Here is a 21,036-nt window from a genome sequence, read left to right on the forward strand (position 1 = left end):
TGAATATGAAATAATTGTATTTTACTTTTGTATGAAATCTCTTCTCCCGACTCATTTATAGGAAAAGGATAGTCATTCTCTCCTTGTAACAACAATGCACACAGCAAGTGCCACTGGGACACACTGAGTGAATTCCAACTTTGTTTTTCTCATACACACAAGGATGCGCTTGAACTACCTCCTGCAGGAACTCAACTCTCAGTAGCCAACAGCAAACAGATCTTTTGCTTTCCTTCGTAGAACCTCCACTTCTTTTGTACATGATTGTACTACTGTGGATGAGACATTTCTTTTATAGATGCCAGTCCTGCAGGCACAACAGCGCAGAGTAGCACAGTGAGAACTCTGACTCCACCTTTATAGACGCCAAGGCAATGATGCTTGGCCATATACAGCATTACCAGCACAGCACTAACTATACAGCTGCACTTTGATAGACAATATATTTTGTATCTGTGTAGGCGAGCTGATGTACAGTGTCACACATTGCTCCATCTGACATGCAGCGCATTAGGGTTAGGCTGCGGAGAGGGAGGGTTACAGCAGGTAGGGGGAGGGTGAGAATACATGCTGGACACCTATTAGGATTCCCTTCATCAGAATGCCGGTGTCGCAGAGCAGAGGTGTATAGCTGTGTGCATGTGCACAGTGTGTATTCACAGCAGACAAAGGGAAAGGGGGCATGGGCAGGAGCTCCCAGAGCACTGGACATACCCCATAGTAATGGAAAATGGAGACATGCGTCGCAATCTTTGAAGCCATGCTCCATTTTGCCAAGATCACGCCCCCTTTTCAGGAGTCCGCACATCATATTTTTCATAGTTGCAAGGTATGTACATACATCTGCAATTTCACAGGTGCAAACTGATTTCTATTAGAAAACTCAAGTGTCTAAACAAAACCAATCTAATATACGGAGTGTTGCTGTTATTCTTCCAAAAACAACAGATCTAATGTATAGACTTTCCCCATGTTTCTGAAAGGAAGGAAACAATCATCCATTTAAATCCATTTCACTGCTATAACCTTGTAGTTAATTGTTATGAATTACAGTATAAATTGCACATTGTCCATTAAACACCTTTCCTGTCATTATCTGAATTTATCTAGATAACAGCAAAGCTATTTTGTATCAAATTTGTATAAAACTGATTAGAGGACTAAATAACAACATTACCGATTCCTCATTAGTGCCAATCAGTGATGTTATTTTTATAACTTCTGTACAGAAAATAATTACCTTCTATTTAAAAATCCCTTTATCTTCATGATTCCAAAGCACAGGGAATGTCGGCCTTAAATGAAAAAATAGTGTTTCGTGATACGATCAGTCAATAAGTCTATTATTAAAAAGCCTCAGGAAATAAATAAAAAGAAAACAGAGAAAAGAGCCACATCAATAACACTGGACAACAAATGTAAAAAATAATCTTTGGATCCTATAAATTACACATGTTTATTAATAGAATTTATGGTGCTGAAAACAAAAATGACAATGAAATTGAAATTTGTAGTGTTATTCACATTTGTTGTTTTCCAAAACAAATAGCTTAATATACTGACACTATTTCCGGGGCATCTCTGACAAGTGTCCAACAATAGTCTGCTAGCATTGAAGCGTTCCATTCCCCCTGATATCTCTTCTCATCTCAGAAATATCCTGGTGAAAACATTCACAGTGTTCATCACTAACGGCGCCGCAGTTATCTGGGAAAAAATCAAAGTGAGAATCCTTTTTGGCTGTTGCCTAGTGTAATCTTACAGTTTATAAATCCACAGAATCTGGTGACTCAGGCCTTGATTCCGATTTGCATGCAATGCTATACGCACCGGTATACGGTCACTAAGTCTACAACAACTAGATCGACACCACTAGGTGTCGACATGGGGTTAGGTAGATAGGGTCATTGGATCGACAGGGTCATTAGCTCGACATAGGGAAGTTCATCAGTCAAAAGGTAGACATGGGGTTTTTCACTTTTTTTTCAGATGACATGTGCTGACAGGTGGTATTTTATGCCCTACCATCCACTAGGGCAGGGCTGGGCAACACTGGCCCTCCAGATGTTGATGAACTATACATCCCAGGATGCTTTGCATAAGTTTTGCTATGTGGCCATGCTGAAATTGATGCAAGGCATGCTGGGATGTGTAGTTCATCAACATCTGGAGGGCCGGTGTTGCCCAGCCCTGCACTAGGGCGTGGTGGGAGAATAAAACAGTGTGCTGAGTGTAGCAAAGCACCTTGCCTGAAACATGGCGTGCGTAGTGTCCATGTCGTAGCGTAGTGTCCATGTCAACTGTGTTGACATTCGGGACAAAAAAGTGAAAAACCCCATGTCAACCTTTTGACTGTCGACCTTTCCCATGTTGATCTAATGACCCTATCAACCTAATGAAGCTCTCGACCTAACCCCATGTTGACCTTCAGTCATGTCGACTAATGGTGTCGACCTAATGCTTGTCGACCTAGTTGCTCTCTATTCAATGATCCATACCCCATGCATCAAGGTACAATGCAGTACAGTACCCTTTGGATTCTTTAGATTCTACTAAGGAGCTGCTGAGCAAAGACAATGATTTGCTGCAAACACTGTAACTGCTGTCGTTGCTCATGATGCCCTTAGTGGTGCCGCAGCAGGAGGATGTCTACTGTGTGTATTATGTCTACTGTGTGTGTATACTATAAAGAGTTCTCAATAAAATACCATCTAATACACTAAAAATCATACTTAGCAACATATTCGCAGTTGACCCAGCAGGATTCACACAAGTTTAAATTGCATTTGGAATTTATTTCATACGGTAGGCATCACATTTATCATGCATATCGCGCTGCAGGAAAATAAAATAAATATCACAGCGAGCGGCTGTGGCAAACAGGAAATCGAGTACTGCAGGTATCAATGTTAGTATTAATGGGCCTGATTCAGAATTAGCGACTGAAAATGTGTATGGATCGTAATTATAATCCTTTTGCAGTTTGACTGACAGGAACGTTGGGGGAGGGGTGATTTGCCACTTTCTGGGTGTGTCAGATAAAACATAGGTGTGCCCAGGCATTTTTTAGAAGGATCTAAGACCTCGGCACTGACTGATTTCAGTCACAAATTAGTGGAAGCCCAAAACTTACTCTGATTTGCATAAGCAGTAAATCCTTTTGATGGTCCATTAATGGCGCATGGATTTGTGATCTCTTTTTAATTGTCCAAAAGGCGGTTACTCTGTTTGTCTGAGCGGCAGCTTACTCCTCATAATCCGCTGCGAATTCTCACATTAGCGGTCAAGACTGAATCAGGCCCAAAGTTTGCTAAATTCCCCAACATTTAGTTACTAATGTATTATAGAAATATCTTCAACAATCATTTAAGCATAGATCCATCCATATGTGGAGCGAGACACGCCCCTTTGGGCGGAGCATGACACGGCTTCTTAGCGGCCTGCCATGCGCTTAAAAATATAATCTCCTGAAGCTAGTTTTCAAACGTAGGGCGGGATGTATTAATATACATCGCCCCCCTTCGCCTAACAGCCGCCGCGATGCTGCCGCATATGTACTAACATATGCGGCTAGCATCGGGTTGCGGTGACTGAGACTCCCGCGATACCTGTGATGTGGTCTGCAGGGGTCTCCGTCACCTCCTGGCGGCTGCCAGCGTCCCCCTGCGTCTCCTCCTTCCCCCTGAAGCCGGATGTCCTCCCGGCTGCGACACCTGGGGGAGGATGAGATCAAAGGAGAACGGGAGGGGGGGCGCACGGACGACGGACGGCGGGCGGCGAAAGAAGCCCATAGGCTTCTATAGGGTATCGCCACCCAGAGAGTGGCGATACCCTACAATGCGTTGACGGGGCGGCGGGGTTTTAATACATAGGAAAATGCGGTAAAACGGGTGTTTTACCGCATTTTCCCGTTAGTACATCCCGCCCGTAGAGAGGTTGTCATACGAGCTATGAGAAAACAACAAAGAACGCTCCAATATAAATCATACGCAAGAAGGTTCTAAAATTGTAAATTCACTTCCAGTTGTGTGAGATCAAGCAGACAATGGGAGATTCGGTAGTCTCTTGCCTATTATGGGTACATGTCTCATCAGAGACGTAACTCTGGGAGGCAATGGAGTCATCTGCCACCGGGCACCTGCTCCCAACAGGGCACCTCTCCTTCCCTGCTAGTTAAGTAGCGCAATATGCTTGCGATGCATCCCGCTGGTCTCCACATAGAGATTGGCATTGATTCATTTCTTTACGCATGAAGATTTAAGAAGGAACGGCTCTTGCGGTAAGAACTTTGCTTTGTGGTAATAGGACTTCCAGGTTTAGGACTCGGACTCCCATCTGGAAATGCTCGGAGTGAGGTGCCCGTCAGGGAACAGCGATTGATGCCCATAGGCTTCTGTATGACAATGCTGATCTGAAGATGGTGTTGCCCACCGCATCCATGCACTGGAATGTATCACAATGGTGCATATACAGAGCAAGGCCAAACCTACGCAAACTGCATCTTTGGAGGTTTAGCAGCTCGCCCAATGACTGAGGTACTAGTGAAGTTACCGGTGTTACCTGTCTTGGATATCTGGCTTAAGATAGTTGCTCCCTGAAAGAAATGTATAGACACTTTTCAATGTAACCAATTGATCTGTGCCATCAAAAGTCAAATTAGTTACCAGGGCACACTCACTAACAGTACAGGGTTTAAGGATAGCTTGTACTTGAGCAAAGGTGACTTCATTATTACCTCAGTTATTTTGATTTAAGGCTTCATACTCAACCATGGATATCACTTAAACCTGGACTATTAGGACAGGGCTGGCTTAAAAGGCAAATCCCATTGGAAAATGCAGGGGGGTTCTGGCTGCCTGGAAACCCCCCTCCTCTTGGCAAGTGCCTTATATTATGAGAACAACAGCACTGGTATTTAATATGATCAGTAGAACTGCTACCACATCATTCAGTGTAAGGGACAGAGCAGAGCTGCTAAACGATCCCAGTGTACCAGCTTCTTCTACCACATTTACTGTATGTGTGGATCTGAGCCCTCAAACATCGCAATGGACCAGAGAGCAGCTGCCAGAAGGAAGAGACAGGAGCCTTACCATGAAGTGAGATTGTGAGCTTAGAATGTCCACTACTGGTTCTATTATGTTTGTGTATTTATTTATTTATTTATTTATGATATGTTTAACCTTTACCTGACAACTTATCTTATTTAAATGTTTGACATCTAAAAGCCTATACTATAGACCAGTGGTTCCCAGCCCTGGTCCTCAAGTACCCCAACAGTGCATGTTTTCCAAGTCTCCACACAGAATCACAAGTTACATAATTAGCTCCACCTGTGGATCTTTTAAAATGTGTCTGAATAATGAGGGCACCTGCTGGGTAACCTGGAAAATGTGCACTATTGGGGGTACTTGAGGACCAGGGTTGGGAACCACTGCTATAGACCATCCGTAATGTTAAATATTAATACTGTATTCCATACAGTATCCAATATATAAAAGGACCAATTTTCGGGGATGTTAACTCTCTCCCAGACTCACATACTTACTCCAATGTGCTGCAGAACGGGAGATTCCCCCCCCCCCCCCCCCCCCCTAAAAATCCTGCGTTTGCCACTGAATCCCTATATCATTACATAACAACCACCATGCTAAATGCAGATTATCACCATGCTAAGGATCCTGACACTTTTTGATGACCAGACTTGAGAAACCCAGATACCTCATTTATAACCTACTGTATTCTTGTTTTCTTTGTCACTCCCTAAATATGATATTTTAACATTTCTTTACAGCTATGAACTTCCAGACTCTCACCTTGCAGATGAGAAAGTCATGGAAATCTTACAAGATAAAGCCAACTTCCGCAACTTTAAACCAAAGCCGTTCAATATGAAAGAGTTCTATGACCGAACCGGACATGATATCAATGAGATGCTCCTGAGCTGCAAGTACCGGGGAGAAGAATGTGGTCCCGACAGCTTTGTTCCAGTAAGATGCTGTTTATTTCATTTCTCTAAACTAAAATTCAGGATTGTATGAATGTATACAGAGCACCTAAACTATGTTTCCTGCATGCAATTAATCATGTAGCAATAGTAAAAAGAAGTATTTATTTCACAGCAACATTTGACACACCATGTGACGGTGCCATTAAAGTCCCACACAATGGGGACAATGTGTGCTTTCACTGTAGTGCTGAGCGATCTGCAGTACCTATGCACACATTGGACCTTATTCTGGTTCACACGCAAACCTGCAAAATGATGAGCTTTGCTTGTGGTTTAAACTCAACCCGCACTAACGCCCACCGCAGATGTCAGCTCCCGCCCCCCGCATCTAGTTACGGGCACATTAGCATGGGAACACCCAGCGTTTTCATGGTAACACCCTGAAACACTGGGCGCGACCCCTCGCCACCGCCCCACACCCCCCGCCCGCACTGCTAGGTGTGAACGGGACGGCAAACAAGCAGATGTTGCCGTTAAGATCCAATCAGGTTCTTCCTATCACTTATCTGGTACATGCTTTAAAGTGATACAGAATCTGATTGGTTGCTCTGGGAAACACATCCACTGTTCTTTAGCATTGCTCCCTTAAGTCAGTGAGAGTCAGTGTAACTTTTCCTGAGGTCCCCTATGACACAATAAGAGAATTACCCATTCCATGACAGGAACCGTATGAACACTAGACGAGCACCAACATTCAGAGCACCCATGTGACACCACTGATACTAGTGACCAGAGTGTGTACAATGTTTGTGCAAGACGTTTAGTGAACTTTACCTGAGGAGATTTCGGCAAACTTTCTATATCTCATTTCATATATCCTTATTCAGTTAAGGTGACGAGTTTCTTTGTGTGTGTGTAGAAACATTGGTCGAGGGGTATGTTAGGTTTTAAAATATTCAAAATACCGTAACACATACTATTAAGGAACATGTCTTCCTCTTGTGTAGGAAAATGTAAACGCTATACCTATATTATAAGAAATACAACATTTTTATATCATGGTGACAGATTTAGGTGTGGGAGAAGGAGTCTTCCACGTAGTGTAAAAATAAAGGTTGGTGGCTTTTGTGAACAATATGGTGTGTTCCATTCAAACAATATTGCATTTGCACCCCTTCACAACGTCATTTATCCTGGTGCAAGTTTTCAACATTGAGCTGGGTTAACACATAACTATATATAAGGGCTTATATTGCTCAGATACGCTGTTAGTTGCCTATGTTTAAAGCAACAAGAGCTATATAAAAGATCTTGTTTTAAATTAGGAATATTTCTGTGAAATGCTCTTTTACTTTACAAGATTCAATCTCTAAAAATGAAATGAGATCTCATGTAATGACTCTCCACTCTTCTCAGAGGGTGCAGAAAATACAACGGGATAACCTTTCCTCTGTGATTAGTACCAGGCTTTATTCCAGTCTCGTGCTACCTGTCTCGTTAGGCTAGTCGCACATTTCTCAGCAATGAGTGAAAAGGTCACCATACATCTTGCAGTGGCAGATCTCAAGACAGTTGTGTGAATACACAAGCAGAGATGCTGTAAGAGACATGATATTGGAAATTACAGCAAAGGTACAAAGTTTCAACTCGTACAATCAATTTCCACAGGACAGTCCCATTCTCCTAAAGTCAACGGCTGGGCTTATTGTAAAGTAAATGCAACTTCACTAGAAAGGGATCTTACTTTAGTTATTATTATTATTTCTACATAGAATTTGATGGCAGATAAGAACCACTTGGACCATCTAGTCTGCCCATGTACACACACAAATTGCCTTAAGGTGCATACACACTGGACTTTTTTGCGTGTATGCACAGCTATGATGCCGAAAGTCGCTGGGCTGAAAATTGCCTGAGTGATTTTCACCCATCCAAGCGATTTTTTTTATGGAGGTGCACAGCCTTCCATAGCAGGACACTATGAAAAGCCGTTCACCTGGTCTCTCATTTGCTGGTAATACCACCGAAGGGCGGACTGCCGATGATGTGGGAGTGTGCAACAGCGCTCACCGCTTGTCAATGGCCCGTACACACTGGGCGGCTTTTGAGCTGGAAGCAGCGCAAATGGTAAAAGTGAGCTGCTTTCAGCTCAAAATCGCCCAGTGTGTATGGGCCTTTATACATTGTTGCAGTTTTCTTGTTTTGCTCTTTTGTTTAAGTAATTTGTTATTATCATTTCTTTTTATTGTGCCATCAGGGTTCCAAACCAAGTTTATACTAATTAAATAAATCAAGCAGGTTGATATGATTGAACCACCAATGTAATCTAAAATGGTTTTATTACCATAGATAAATTAAATACAACATATAATATTGTTTGCAATAAACATCACATAATAATCTAAATATTCACAGATTCATATGAGAGGTGGATTAATTACAATTAATTGTATACTAGTTTAAAGTATTGCGACCCTTAATTAAATGTTGTAGATCATGTTGAGCCCAATATGCTGGAATAAGGGTGGTATTCAATCTGTGCCAATATTTCCGCCAATTCAGTGCTGCTGCTTCTGACAGCATTGAAGGCTGTAAGTTTTGACTTTTATAAAAGTTGAATCTGTTTTGTCGGAAACGGCCATGGATTGTTGAATTCACAGACGATTTCAGACAATCCACAGCTCGAGTTTTCTCTGATCCATGGACTTTCCGACTCTCAACAGTCAGAACATTGAATTCCGACTGTCGAGTTAGTGTCGGAAGCCGGCGAAAATGGATGGAATTTTGTCAGGACATTCGGACAGTCGGAATCCCAGATTGAATATACCTGTATGTGCTCAAATGTATCAGCAGCACTTTAAATGACATAAGTTCCAGCAATGGGTGAAGCTAGTATGCTGTGACCTGGATGGTGCGCTTGTCTGCCAGGAGTGTTTTAAATTATTGAAGCCGCAAACTGCCTGGATCCACTTCTGCACTTGTGCGGCAATATAAATCTGCGCATATGTCCATCCTCCAGTACGGCAGTTGCAATGAGCGCAGTGACTCTCCCCTCTGGCACTTATTGTTGAACCTGCTAAGGTGCAAAACTCCTGCACATGTAAGCAGATAAACGGGAATCCTGGAAGTACGCTTTGCTCCTATTAGGAGCTTTATCAAAGATCCATAAGGGTTCTGCAGCACCGAACAAAGTACATAAATAAATGAGCAGAACAGGAAAACAGCAACTTTAAGCACAAGACAATGTATGGCAATTATATTCATTACATATGTATCAAATGTTGAGGGTACAAAAAAACCGGAGCCGGGGGTTTCCCAGGTGGAAAATGATTGAGAACCACTGAAAATGTATTGCATATGTATGTAAAAAATCCCTGCAACATGGCAGGAACTAGGAAGTTGTAATCATGTCCTCAGTCTACCTCTGTTTCCAGTCATACAGTATATGTCTCACAAAGGCAGCCAGTATTGTCATAGCATGGTCTATTGTGCACAATAGCTAGCACTTCTGGCTAATGTCTGATCACTCCACTATTGGATCTGGGCAGTTTGCCTCACAGAGACTGAAGAAGGCCAAACATCTGAATCTACATGATATACGGACCAGCACAATGCCCTCTCCACAGTAGTCTGTTTTCAACAAATAGTTCAGATTGGTAATTATTAACCATTCAGCAAGAAATATACTGTCCCAAGTCTGCATTATAAATAGATGATCTGATTCTCACTGGGAAAAAAACAAAAAGCAAAAAACAACACCAAATTACTTTGTATATGGAAGAAACCATGGGACTGATTCAGACCCCTTTGCAGCTTTGCTTCATCATTGCACCTTCATTGCCCCCCCCCCCCCCCCCCCCCGACCGGTTCTGAAACTGCGATTGATTTCAATTTCAGGTCACGTGCATGCGCAAAAGTTTTCAGCACATTCCACACTTCAGCAGCCCGTTCTGAATCGGGCCCCGTGTTGCAATGCAAGATGTGCTAATTGTAAAAACACTTTTTTTTATTCTTCATGCAGGTTTAGGCCAGAGAGAACTGTGCCAGGATCTGTGGCTTTTACAGGGGCTTGGCATGATTTCTGGTGACCATACCACCCTCTAAATACAATGAAGGAAAAGGAAGAGTACAACTTCGTTCCTGGCCCCACTGCAGCCCAGCTCATGCTAATGAGCTTGGGCAGTGGTTCCAAAACTGTGTGCTGTGGCTCCCTGGGGTGCCTCGGGACACTTGCAGGGGTGCCCGGGTTGGAGGTCCAGGACCAATTCAAATTATTTATGGTTAATTATCTATGGGCAAATCCAGTGCTGGTGGCTGCCAATCATAAAATATGTGAACAAACAGAAGCAAATCCTGCCTTTACCACATAACTGACCCTAAGATTCGCATATAAACTCAATCTACTTAATGTTATAGGCATTCTTTTTTATTTATTTTTTTGGGGGAGGAGTGTTTGGCTTAGGGGTACCATGAAAAAATTCTGCTACTGTAGGGTGCTGTGATTCAAAAAACATTGGCAGACACAGCCCCTGCTGGGCCCCACCAACTACACCAGGCCAGAGCATGTAGTATCCCCCCGTGTTGGCCTTAATTTGGGTACATACCTCCCAAATTACACCCCCACCCCCCCGTATCACAATCGACCACAAAAGGTCAACATGCACAAGGTCGAAATTGACACAAGAAAGGGTCGGCATTAAAATAGTGGCCAGATGAGAAGATCATGAGATCCTTGCGGTATCGGTATCGCTCACAATGTTCATAGACCAGATGCTTGGCAAAGTATGAAAAAGTTTAACAAATGAAAAATAAATCATGGAAAACTTAAGTTGACCATTATCATGTCAACCTATTGACCATGTTGACCTAACGCACGTCGACCAATAGCGAGTGACCAATAGTCAATCCTAGCAACTGTCATCCTAAAGTTCGGACACCCTGCAGTGTAATATATTTTCAGTGGTTCTCATTCATTTTCCACCAGGGACCAATTCATTTGTAATTCTGCCAATATATTTGTGGTCTGATTCAGACCTGTGCGCTAGGCTGCGTACGTTCGCAGTTCATTACTTTTTCAATACTTTTGATTTTATAAGTCATGGTTTTTCATGCTGTACTATGGAATAACTACTATAAACCATGTTGCGAATCACAAAGTGCGCTATGCACCGCAATGTAAGTGAGAAGAGCGGCTTTTTGGAGGTGAATGTTTTGCGCATGATGTAGGGCGCTCCGTGTTACAGATGTAGAGATGGGTTCGTGGGGGTTATTCGAATTCATGCGCAGCAGGGCTGCATTCACACGGGGACCAATGTATTTGTTCTGCGCATGTGCATACATAAGGTGCATGCATCCATGGCACCCAGAACAGGGGGCAGAGAGGGGCGTGGGGGTGCAGACGCCCCATTAGCATATGGGAATACCCAGTGTTTCATGGGACATCCCATGAGAACGCTGGGCGTTCTCATGCTAATGAGAACCCCCTGCCCTGTGAATGGATGTTACTGTGTAACATCCATTCGCAATCCCCTGTGAGCAAGTCGCCTTTGCGAATGGGTGGCGCCTTGCAAGGCTGCAAATTTGTAGCCTTGCGTACAGGGCCGCCACTAGTAATTTTGAGGCCCGGGACTGACCTTCAGCCAGCCAGCGGCACACCCCCCCCCCCCCTCGCGTGCCAGCACCTAGCCTCCCCCTACCCCCGACTCCCCCCCCCCCAATTACTATTACTTACCGGCGGCGGCAGCACAGCATCTTCTCCCTCCGGGCGTCAGGACTCGGACGGAGCACTCACTGCACAGTGCAGCCTGCAGAGCGCCAAGCCCCTCTGTATCCTAGGCTCGGCGCTCTGCATGCTGCACTGTGTATTGTGCGTGCCTGGCCGCCGGTGCCGGGTGGCATTGTGCGGGTGTGGAGGAAGGGGTGCCGTGCCACTGTGGGCAGCTGTCCGGGGCCCCTCCAGAGGCCGGGGCCCAGGACAGCTGTACCCCTGGCACCCCCCTGTTGGCGGCCCTGCTTGCGTATCAACAAGAATACCCCCCCCCCATATGTACTGAGCAGCATCTGAGAGACAATGCTTGTTTTCAGAGCACGTTCCGTTTAAGCAATCTAAGCTCAACTCTGCATCGTCCCCAGAGAGAGAGGTTAACACAAGGAAATTTCTCACTGCTGTTGGATCATTCCATTTCAGCAACTTCTTAATTGTGGTGTTTATAGCTTCCAAGGATGATGATTGTACAAGTGATAGGGCTGAAGCATTTCCAAATTAGCACTTTTTAAGTTTGGGCAGATCCGAGAGAGATAGAGAAAGTCAGATTCCTTCTTGGTAACAATACAGCGCTTTATGCTTTATGCGAAGAGACAAGATTTGAATGATGTCAGCACGTCTCATCGAAGAGAAGATAAAAAAAAGTCTTCCATGAATGCATCATCTCTAACAGAAAGTTCAGCAGTTGGTTTATTGTTAAAGAAACAACAAGGCTTATTGACATAAAACATGAAACATCTCCAATCCTCAGGCAATTTGGCAGCTGGAGAATTGAAACTTAGAAAGAATTGGATGGTAACAGTAACATCCAGATTAACATTTCCTATAAAAAACAATATTGTAATTATGTACCAAGAAAGCCCATAAAGACTAGGAACCCAAAAATGGGAAGCTTGACGTAATTGCAGTAATTTATTTTCTACTGTTGGTTACCATTGATGGTGCAGTAGAAAGCAGTAGATAGGTGATTATATGATGTCACTTATGCTGTGTAAACATGGTGCAATTTAGTGGCATTTTCGACTTGATTTGGACTATATAGTCGCCCAGTGTTAGCTGCATTCTATGCAGATTTGATCCCGATGCGGGGCCCTGCGACATAGGGATCGAATGCAGAATAAGACTTGGTAGGCAAGTCTTTTTCTGCTTTGATCTGCTAGATCAAAAGCAGCACCATTCTGCTCAATGCAGCATTCTCCCCTCCCTCCCCCGCGTGCCGCCTACCGGGTCTTGGCGGCTGTCAATGTCAAATCAGTATCAATGGCCACTGGGTCAGCCTGTGTGTACACCCCAATACAGTAGGTGGGGGGATGGTGACATTGTTAGGGGCAGTGTTGCTGTTGTGTGTTTCTCTATACTTCCCTATGTGTCTCTTTTTGAGTTTAGCCTCTCATCTCTTACTCTCATTTCTCTCTTTCTACACAATTTCTTCTCTCTCTGATTTTCTGACACTCCCCCATTCTTTCTCTCTCTCTCTCTCCAACGAATCCGTCTTTATATGTTCATTTCTTTTCCTCCACTCTGTCTTGTTTTTTGGTCACTCTACCGCCCCTCTATACCCTGCCGGTCCCTTTCTCTCTCTTTCTTCTGTTGCTCATTTTCTTATTTGTACCTTCCACTCTTACACACAAGTCACCGGTAGAGTGTCAATTGCTTGGAAGATGCACATGACCTCGGGCCTAATTTAGGTGGGGTTGTACAATCCACAAAAACTACCCACAACTGTAGTTGTACAACTACAACCCATGATGGGAGGCTGTGGGGGGACAACCAGCACAAAGCAAGGCCAACCCTCCCCCATGTGATGCCATCCTGCAATGTGCCTGCAAAATTTTGCAGGCACATCACAATTGTGCTAGCGCTTTTCTACACAGAAGCCAGATGCAGACCGGCCTTATTTGGGGTCGCAGCAGCTGAGTTTGATGCGGCCATCATGAGCCTCCCCCTGGAATGTTCTGGACACACCAGCGTTGTCCGGACCATGCCCCAAAAATGCAGCGCCACCACGCCCACAATGGTCCATCCCTGCCCATCACCGCCGCCACTTAAACTGTGATCATAACATGACCACAGTTTAAAGGCTCAGGCACACTCACACTGCAGACTGTTGACCTATGTATTGTCTGTGTATCATCCGGATACCGCTGCGCAAGAAGAAAGAATTTAATGTCAGCCAAGAACATTTGCACTAAATTAGCTGAGAACATAGGGCTTAGCAGAACCCAAATAAATTCTACTTTATTCTACTTTATTATTCATTGCCATATTCCTGTTAGAAAATAAATGCCTTTCTTTTAAATCAGTTGGATATAACGTGCAAAACAATGTTTGGCATTAACAATGAGAACCTAACTTTACTGTATTATGGAGATGGTTTATTGTCATCTGAAATTATTTTGCAATTAGAACCCCTGAAATAACCTCCTCCCTGCATAATATCAAACACCTAGTAATACCTGGTAGGAAATTGGATAATGTAAAATAGTTTTTGAGAATTTGAACATGTTTTCCATAATTTATTCTATGCCAACAAGCGTTTACGCTCTGATTCAGTCTAATATAATGAGCAATCACAAAATAAATATAAGCAATAGGTTATGTTTACTGCCGTGCAGGCGGCAAGCTATGAATTCACAGATGACTGAACATAACAAGCTGTATGTATTAAATGCTGCAAAGATCCAGAAATATGTCTGGTAGAGGTTTATCTAAAGCAGAACTATGCTAGTTTGCTCTTAAATTGCTATAGTTTAGGAATAAACAGGAAAACATTTCATTGCAAGGTTGTTTGAAATTCTTAAATTATTTATTGCAAGCACTTTTATGGTCATGGTAGAGACATTTCTAAAGCCCCATACACACTAGACGATCCTGGCTGCGGCCGATATAGTTATCGTTATCTGCTACGGGTGGCCGAATTGAGTGTACATACTGAGCAGTATCGGTAAACGATATCATTCAGTGATGTCACAGGGACCCACTGAGTATATATGCCAGGGCCAGATTAACAATGGGGCTGATGGAGCTACAATTCCAGGCCTTCAGACCCATCATCATGATGCCGTGATGCTCAGCAACCACCAGCTGGCCACATGGTCAGCCAGAAATCATAAGCAATTGTATTTCTATCCCACACACAAAATGATTAGGGGGACACTGTTACAAGGTCTGAATGTGTAGATGGCTCTGGCCACACCTACGCAGCACTGGTTACAGCCACTCTGCTTGTCATAATAGGCTCTTTACATTGTTCAACCTCCTGGCCCATGAGAAGAAGCTCTGGAACATGCAGGTCATTGGCTTTATCGCCAAATTCGATTCACAAGTCCAGTAGGTGGGAGGGGTTGTTAACAATGCGTGGGAGCACGCATCGCTAACGAATTGTAAAGCGCAACGGAATCTGCTGCACTATATAAGTAACTGTAAATAAATAAATAAAATATTAGGTGTTAGATATTTTAAAATGTATAGTTTAGAATGCCCATTCTGAGAAATATATTTTAAAATATCCTGTATGGGGTTTAAGAAAGACGAACAGATGACATGGAGGGTGTAGCACACGCAGGGGGGGATTCTGGGTACTTGGAAATCCCCCCTGACAGGCAACGTTTTTGTTTTTTTGAGACAGCGACATCTGTAGTGACCGCTGCTGGGCAGCTCTGTGCGACGCACGGGAGATGGTGCGACTAGGTGGCCAGCGGGATGCAGCAAGATGGCTGTGGGGGAGGTGCAGGCAGGACAGTGGTATGCGGCAGAGGTATGCGGGACGTGCAGGCAGGGCAACGGTATGTGCTATGCAGCAAGGAGATCGGCTGCAGGAACATGTCAGCGACAGCTGCGCCACTTCACAGTTCAGTCTGACCCCGCTCATCCCCCTCCTTCCGACACAGCGACCTGGCCGCCCCGCCCCCGCCTGCCAACTACATTTTTTTTTTAAAGTGTGCGTCCACTTTACCGTTCCCGCTAACAGGCCTGGTCAATTCCAGGGTCGAAGACACAAGATTTACGACACGGGTGTGCCCTTTCGCACAGAAAAAGGCCCCCGTGTTATTCACGAAATTACCGGGTAGAACTGCTTCACCCGGTAATTTTGTTTTCTGTCTGAAAGGGGTATAATATATATTTTCACAAACGCAAGTGCTTTATTATTTCAATGTTTCAGAATTTCAGAATTCCAAAAAAAATGAAAGAATAAAGCACTTTATTAATTTACTACAGTCTTGGAGTACCACCATCATGCCATATATATATATATATATATATATATATATATATATATATATATATATATTCATGTAACGCCATATATATTATAATATATAAAATGTCGGAAACCCCCCTTTGTAAATCCTGCTGCAATGGGGCAGAGGGAACTCTCTGAGGTTTACACGGACTCTGCATGTAGAAAGCCTTGCAAATGGAGTAGTAGAATTTAGACTCAGGTGTGTATATGGCTATGCACTGCTACTCAAAGGCAATGGGCAGCATTCTGCTCAGTTGTGTAAATAGCTGTGCGCTACCATTCTATTTGAATAGGCAGCATACTTCTTAGTTGTGTAAATGTCTATGCACAGCAACTCTAAGGCAATAGGCAGCATACGTCTTAGTTTTGTATATATCAATATCAGACAATTATTTTAATTACAATATACTGCCATTGATTCACCTTTCATTTGCTTCTGTAGTTCTTGATTAACAGTCACGTCTTTCATAATTAATAAGATTCAGCAAGCTCAACTAGCTAAGTCATTCATTCATTGGAAGTAAAAGACTGACATGGGATTTTTACACCACCTCTGATACCGAATCAACTCCCTTAGAAAGCTCTAAATCAGCAACTGATGTTCATGTGAATAGTAGCTTGATTCATTGATAAAGAAATACTGTGTTATTACAGAGGAAAATTGATCCATTTGCCAAAGGTACATTTCTGAATGACTGGGCAGAGATATTACTGAGGAGTGCATATTATCATATATTCCACCTCGACTCAATTGCTAGAAGGGCATTTAATGTCAGAATATAAGTGAAAAAGTATAATTTTCATGTATAAGAAATAAGTTATTAAACCATAAGTGCTGTGATAAAGTTAAAGAATTTTGACCCAAGGGAGCAATAATATAAATGAGAACAGGACTACTGAGCTGATGCTGCAAAATAATTTAATAATGCATTGGACAGACTCAAAAAAACTATAGATAGGGACAAACAGACTTTAGTGGGAAGCGTAATGAGTGTTGAAGCTGCTCTGTGGGGGTTATTCTGGTTCACTCGCAAAGACAAATTCACTCTCTAATGGACAAAACCATGTACACTGCAGGTGGGGCAGATGTAACATGTGCAGAGAGAGTTAGATTTGGGTGGGGTTTGTACTTCAGACTGATATCTAGATTGCAGTGTAAAAATAAAGCAGCCAGTATTTACCCTGCACAGAAACACCCATATCTAACACTCTCTGCACATATTACATCAGCCCCACCTGCAGTGCACATGGTTTTGTTTATTAGAGAGTTAATTTGCCTTTGTGAGTGAACCAGAATAATCCCCAGGATCTGCACACCTAAATAGAATGGTGGCACTTAGGGGGTGATTCAGGTTGGTTTGCAAAAGCAATGGGCAAAACTATGCTGCACTGCAGGGGGGAAGATGTAACATGTGCAGAGAGAGAGAGTTACATTTGGGTGGGGTGTGTTCAAACTGAAATCTAAATTGCAGTGTAAAAATAAAGCAGCCAGTATTTACTCTGCACAGAAACAAAATAACTCACGCAAATGTAACTCTCTCTGCACCTGTTACATCAGACCCACCTGCATTGCGCATGGTGTTGTTCATTAAAGAAGGAGTTTTCTTTTGCAAACCAACCTGAATCAACCCCCATACCGTACTGGTATGCTGAAATGAAATGTGTATATTCACTCATATTGTTGCATAGTGTGAGCAGACAATATCAATCCCATCATATTAATATAGAAAAATCTGACATGAGCCATCTCTTTTAAGTTGCAGCAGTGGAGTCCTAGGGCCTGATTCAGACCTGATAGCTGGGCTGTGAATCTTCCCCGTGTATGGCTGTGAATATGTTTGCAGCTGTACACATAGGGAGAAATCCATTCGCAATCACCCACCATGAAATGGATTTCCCCCTTTGCTGCCTCCGAGTAAGTCCAGACTTACTTCGTACGGCAAAGGTTGCGGGGAGATGGAGGCTGCTGCTGACGTGAGAGACGCTCCATCCCACTGGCCGGGTGCCAGGCCTGTGTTTTGGGGAGGACACATTGCAAAGTTTTTAGCATGCTAAATGGACTATTTGGTGCAGGTTGAAGATAGGTTTATTTGGACACAATTGCAGCTATGCTCTGCCTCTGGCAGGGCCGCCCCAGAGACCTGGACCCAGACAGACAATGGGCCAGGGGTCAGTGGTGCGCATTGTCAGCAGGCAGCCTTGGAAACAGCCAGCCGGATTCCCAGAACGGACATGCAGATGGGACAGCTCAGTGGGTCCGCAAACATTGCCGTCCTATTGCAGAGCTTCTGTGCTTTGCATTCCACTATCCACAATCTGGAAGTCTCTAGTGTTGAAGCAGCAGTGTGACGAAAAATCAAAGAAGGTCTGCTGCAGGACGGCATTGTTAGTGAAACCTGCATCCTGGGAGGAGGGACGGCTGTTTGCACGCTGTGCAGTGGTTGGGGTACACATTTACACTTTTATTAAGACACAGTTATGCACTAATTGATACCCACCCCAGTTGTAGCTCCTCCCACCTCTGCTTCCCACCATCCACCTATGCTCCTTAGGAGAGGGGGGCCCTGCCCATTTTGAACTTGCCTCTGTACTCTGCTGGGATTCCCGTTAGCAGTCTTACCTTCTTGGAATGGAGGACCTTGGATATCTCCTCAACTCACCACATCCTTATCTCTCACACTTTGACCAGTCTCTGATCCTTGTGCTTTATATTACACCACCCTCCAACTCTGTGGTGGTGGTGTTGTTGTGTGTTTATTACACTGGCTTTACTTTCATTAGTCAGTCAGATACAATTAGTATATGGCAATACAAGGTTTGTTCTTGTATTACCTGCTGGCAAGCATCTATTGATCATGTCCTTTATTTCAATATGAGAAAATGAAAGCTGTTTTCCAGTTGTTCACATTAACGTACAAAGGAGCTGTCCGTGGTACTGCAGTTCTAGTAATGCAGTGGAATCAATGGGTGAGATTTAATAGGATGAGAGAATCAGAAAGTGAGAGATTTGGTGAGAAATCTCCAGTTTTTTTAAAGAGGCAATCATTTACACTGCAAAACCAGTTTGATCTTGCAGGGGAAATGATTGCCGCTTTATAAAAACTGGAGATTTTTCACCAAATCTCTCACTTTCTGAATCTCTCATCCTATTAAATCTCACCCAGTGACTCCACTGTATTAAGAGAACTGCAGTACCACGGACAGCTCCTTTGTATCTGGGCCTTATTCTGGGCCATCACTGGATGTCAGCTGCCCATCCACTTCCTTCCAAATACCCACGCCCATCTAAGGTTACCTGAGAGCAACCTTAAATGTGCGTGTGTCCTCCACATCATTCGATGGTCAGCAACCATCAAATGATGTGGGTGTTCCCCCGGCCTGTGAATGGATTTTTATGTTAAACATCCATTTGCATCCCTTGTGGACAAGCACGGCGTGCGCAGGAGGCAGGGGGGGCGACACAGCATTCGCAGAGGTGGCGTCTGGTGGACTCACAAGGTTGCGAATTCACAGAATAATGTCCTATATGTAGACATAAAAGCCAAACATAGCATAATACTGGATATTAGAACTATGTAAAGACTTGAGGGAAAAGGAATGCCATCATCATTAGGAAAATAATAGAAGTAGGAAAAAAATCCTTTCTGACCTCCCATATTAGCAGGCTGACTAATTCATCAAACTCTGTAGAATATTTAAATGACTTTAATTACCACAATGAGAGAAGTGTCCAATCATTTCTTAAACTAGTGAATTTCTTAATTAATGTATTTGTAGCATCAACCTTGAAAGCATTGTCCTTTCTCTGAATGGGAAAACATTTCTGTCCTCTAATCACGGTGCTTTTCATGTGCATTAGAACCGCTATAAACACCGATTATACGGGAACATTCCTCCACACTGGAATGTGACTGCAGATAGTAATTATATTGTTCCAGTCATTATTTTATTTTTATCTGCATAAAAAAAAAAAAAACAGTCATTTATTTGCTTCTTTAAAAGCACTCTAAGATTATATGTAGTGGCACCCGAGGGGAGGTTTTACTAAACTTTCCAGGTGGCCTAATGGAAGAAAGATTATTATTGTATCTTTAACCCCATGAGTGCCAACACTTTGTGAGTGATGTGCAGCATTGCTCACATTTGTTATATAAATTCAGATGAAAAATGTTGTGTAAAAAAAGATTATATTTCCTATATAAGGTAAACATTACAGGTCATTAGGATGAATAAAAATGTTTGCTTGCCAATGTTCACATCTATGTTGACAAATTCTCTTGGCACTCAAAGGGTTTAATAGTAATCTCTTTAATTACCATGACTTGCTGACTTGGTTGGCCATAAATCATATGCGTTAAAATTTGCATTCCTCTTTTATACATTTGTGCAATTTCTCTACTTTTATATATTGAGGGAGACATTAGGGTATATAGTACAGGTTGAGTATCCCTTATCCACTGGAATTTTTTAAAATATATATATATATATTCACCTGGTCCCCTGGCGGTCCCCGCGGTCCCCCAATGTCCAGAGTGTCCCCTGGCATCCATGGCTACAATCGGATTTGTCTTCAGCGGCATCCCCGGTCCCAACGATGCATTGCACATGTGCGCTGGTGACTTGGGACTGTGGGTGCCAATGAAGACGAATTCGATGGCCAACGTGCACACCGGAGGGACTAGGTAAGTATAAGAAAAGGTGCAGGGGACAAACCACCACCAGAACCACCACCACCAATGCCTACGTGATATTGGCCTCGCCTCCTTCTCTTGGTTGCTGGGTAGGGACAGAAAGGGTTCTGCTAATGGAGAGGTGGGTTAGGGATATGCAGTAGGTTAAAATACTCGTTGACATCCTGACCATCAGGATAGTGACTGCCAGGATTTCGTACCCAACCAAATAGCATAGAAAATAATAATACAGGTCGAACTTAACATCTATTGTACATTGTAAAGTGTTTTTCATGTTTTTTTAAGCAGTGAACTCAAACTGCATAGAAGCTGGTTTAATTAAAAAAACATTTTTACACATACAATAAAACATAGCGATTTAATAGTGAAAGGCAACATTTTCTAGTTT

At 43.2% G+C, this 21,036-nt stretch overlaps 1 protein-coding gene across 3 annotated transcripts in view; it reads left to right on the plus strand.

Moving 5' to 3' along the window:
• Positions 1-21,036, plus strand: part of ASIC1 (acid sensing ion channel subunit 1) — a 242,858-nt gene that overhangs the window by 50,421 nt on the left and 171,401 nt on the right. For all 3 annotated transcript variants that reach the window (XM_083169646.1, XM_083169648.1, XM_083169649.1), the window contains exon 3: positions 5,795-5,990. In XM_083169646.1, coding sequence (XP_083025772.1) covers positions 5,795-5,990 — 196 coding nt within the window. The remainder of the gene's footprint in view (positions 1-5,794; positions 5,991-21,036) is intronic.

This window comes from Crinia signifera, chromosome 2 (genome assembly GCF_055691185.1).
Source record: "Crinia signifera chromosome 2, ASM5569118v1, whole genome shotgun sequence".
NCBI lineage: Eukaryota > Metazoa > Chordata > Amphibia > Anura > Myobatrachidae > Crinia > Crinia signifera.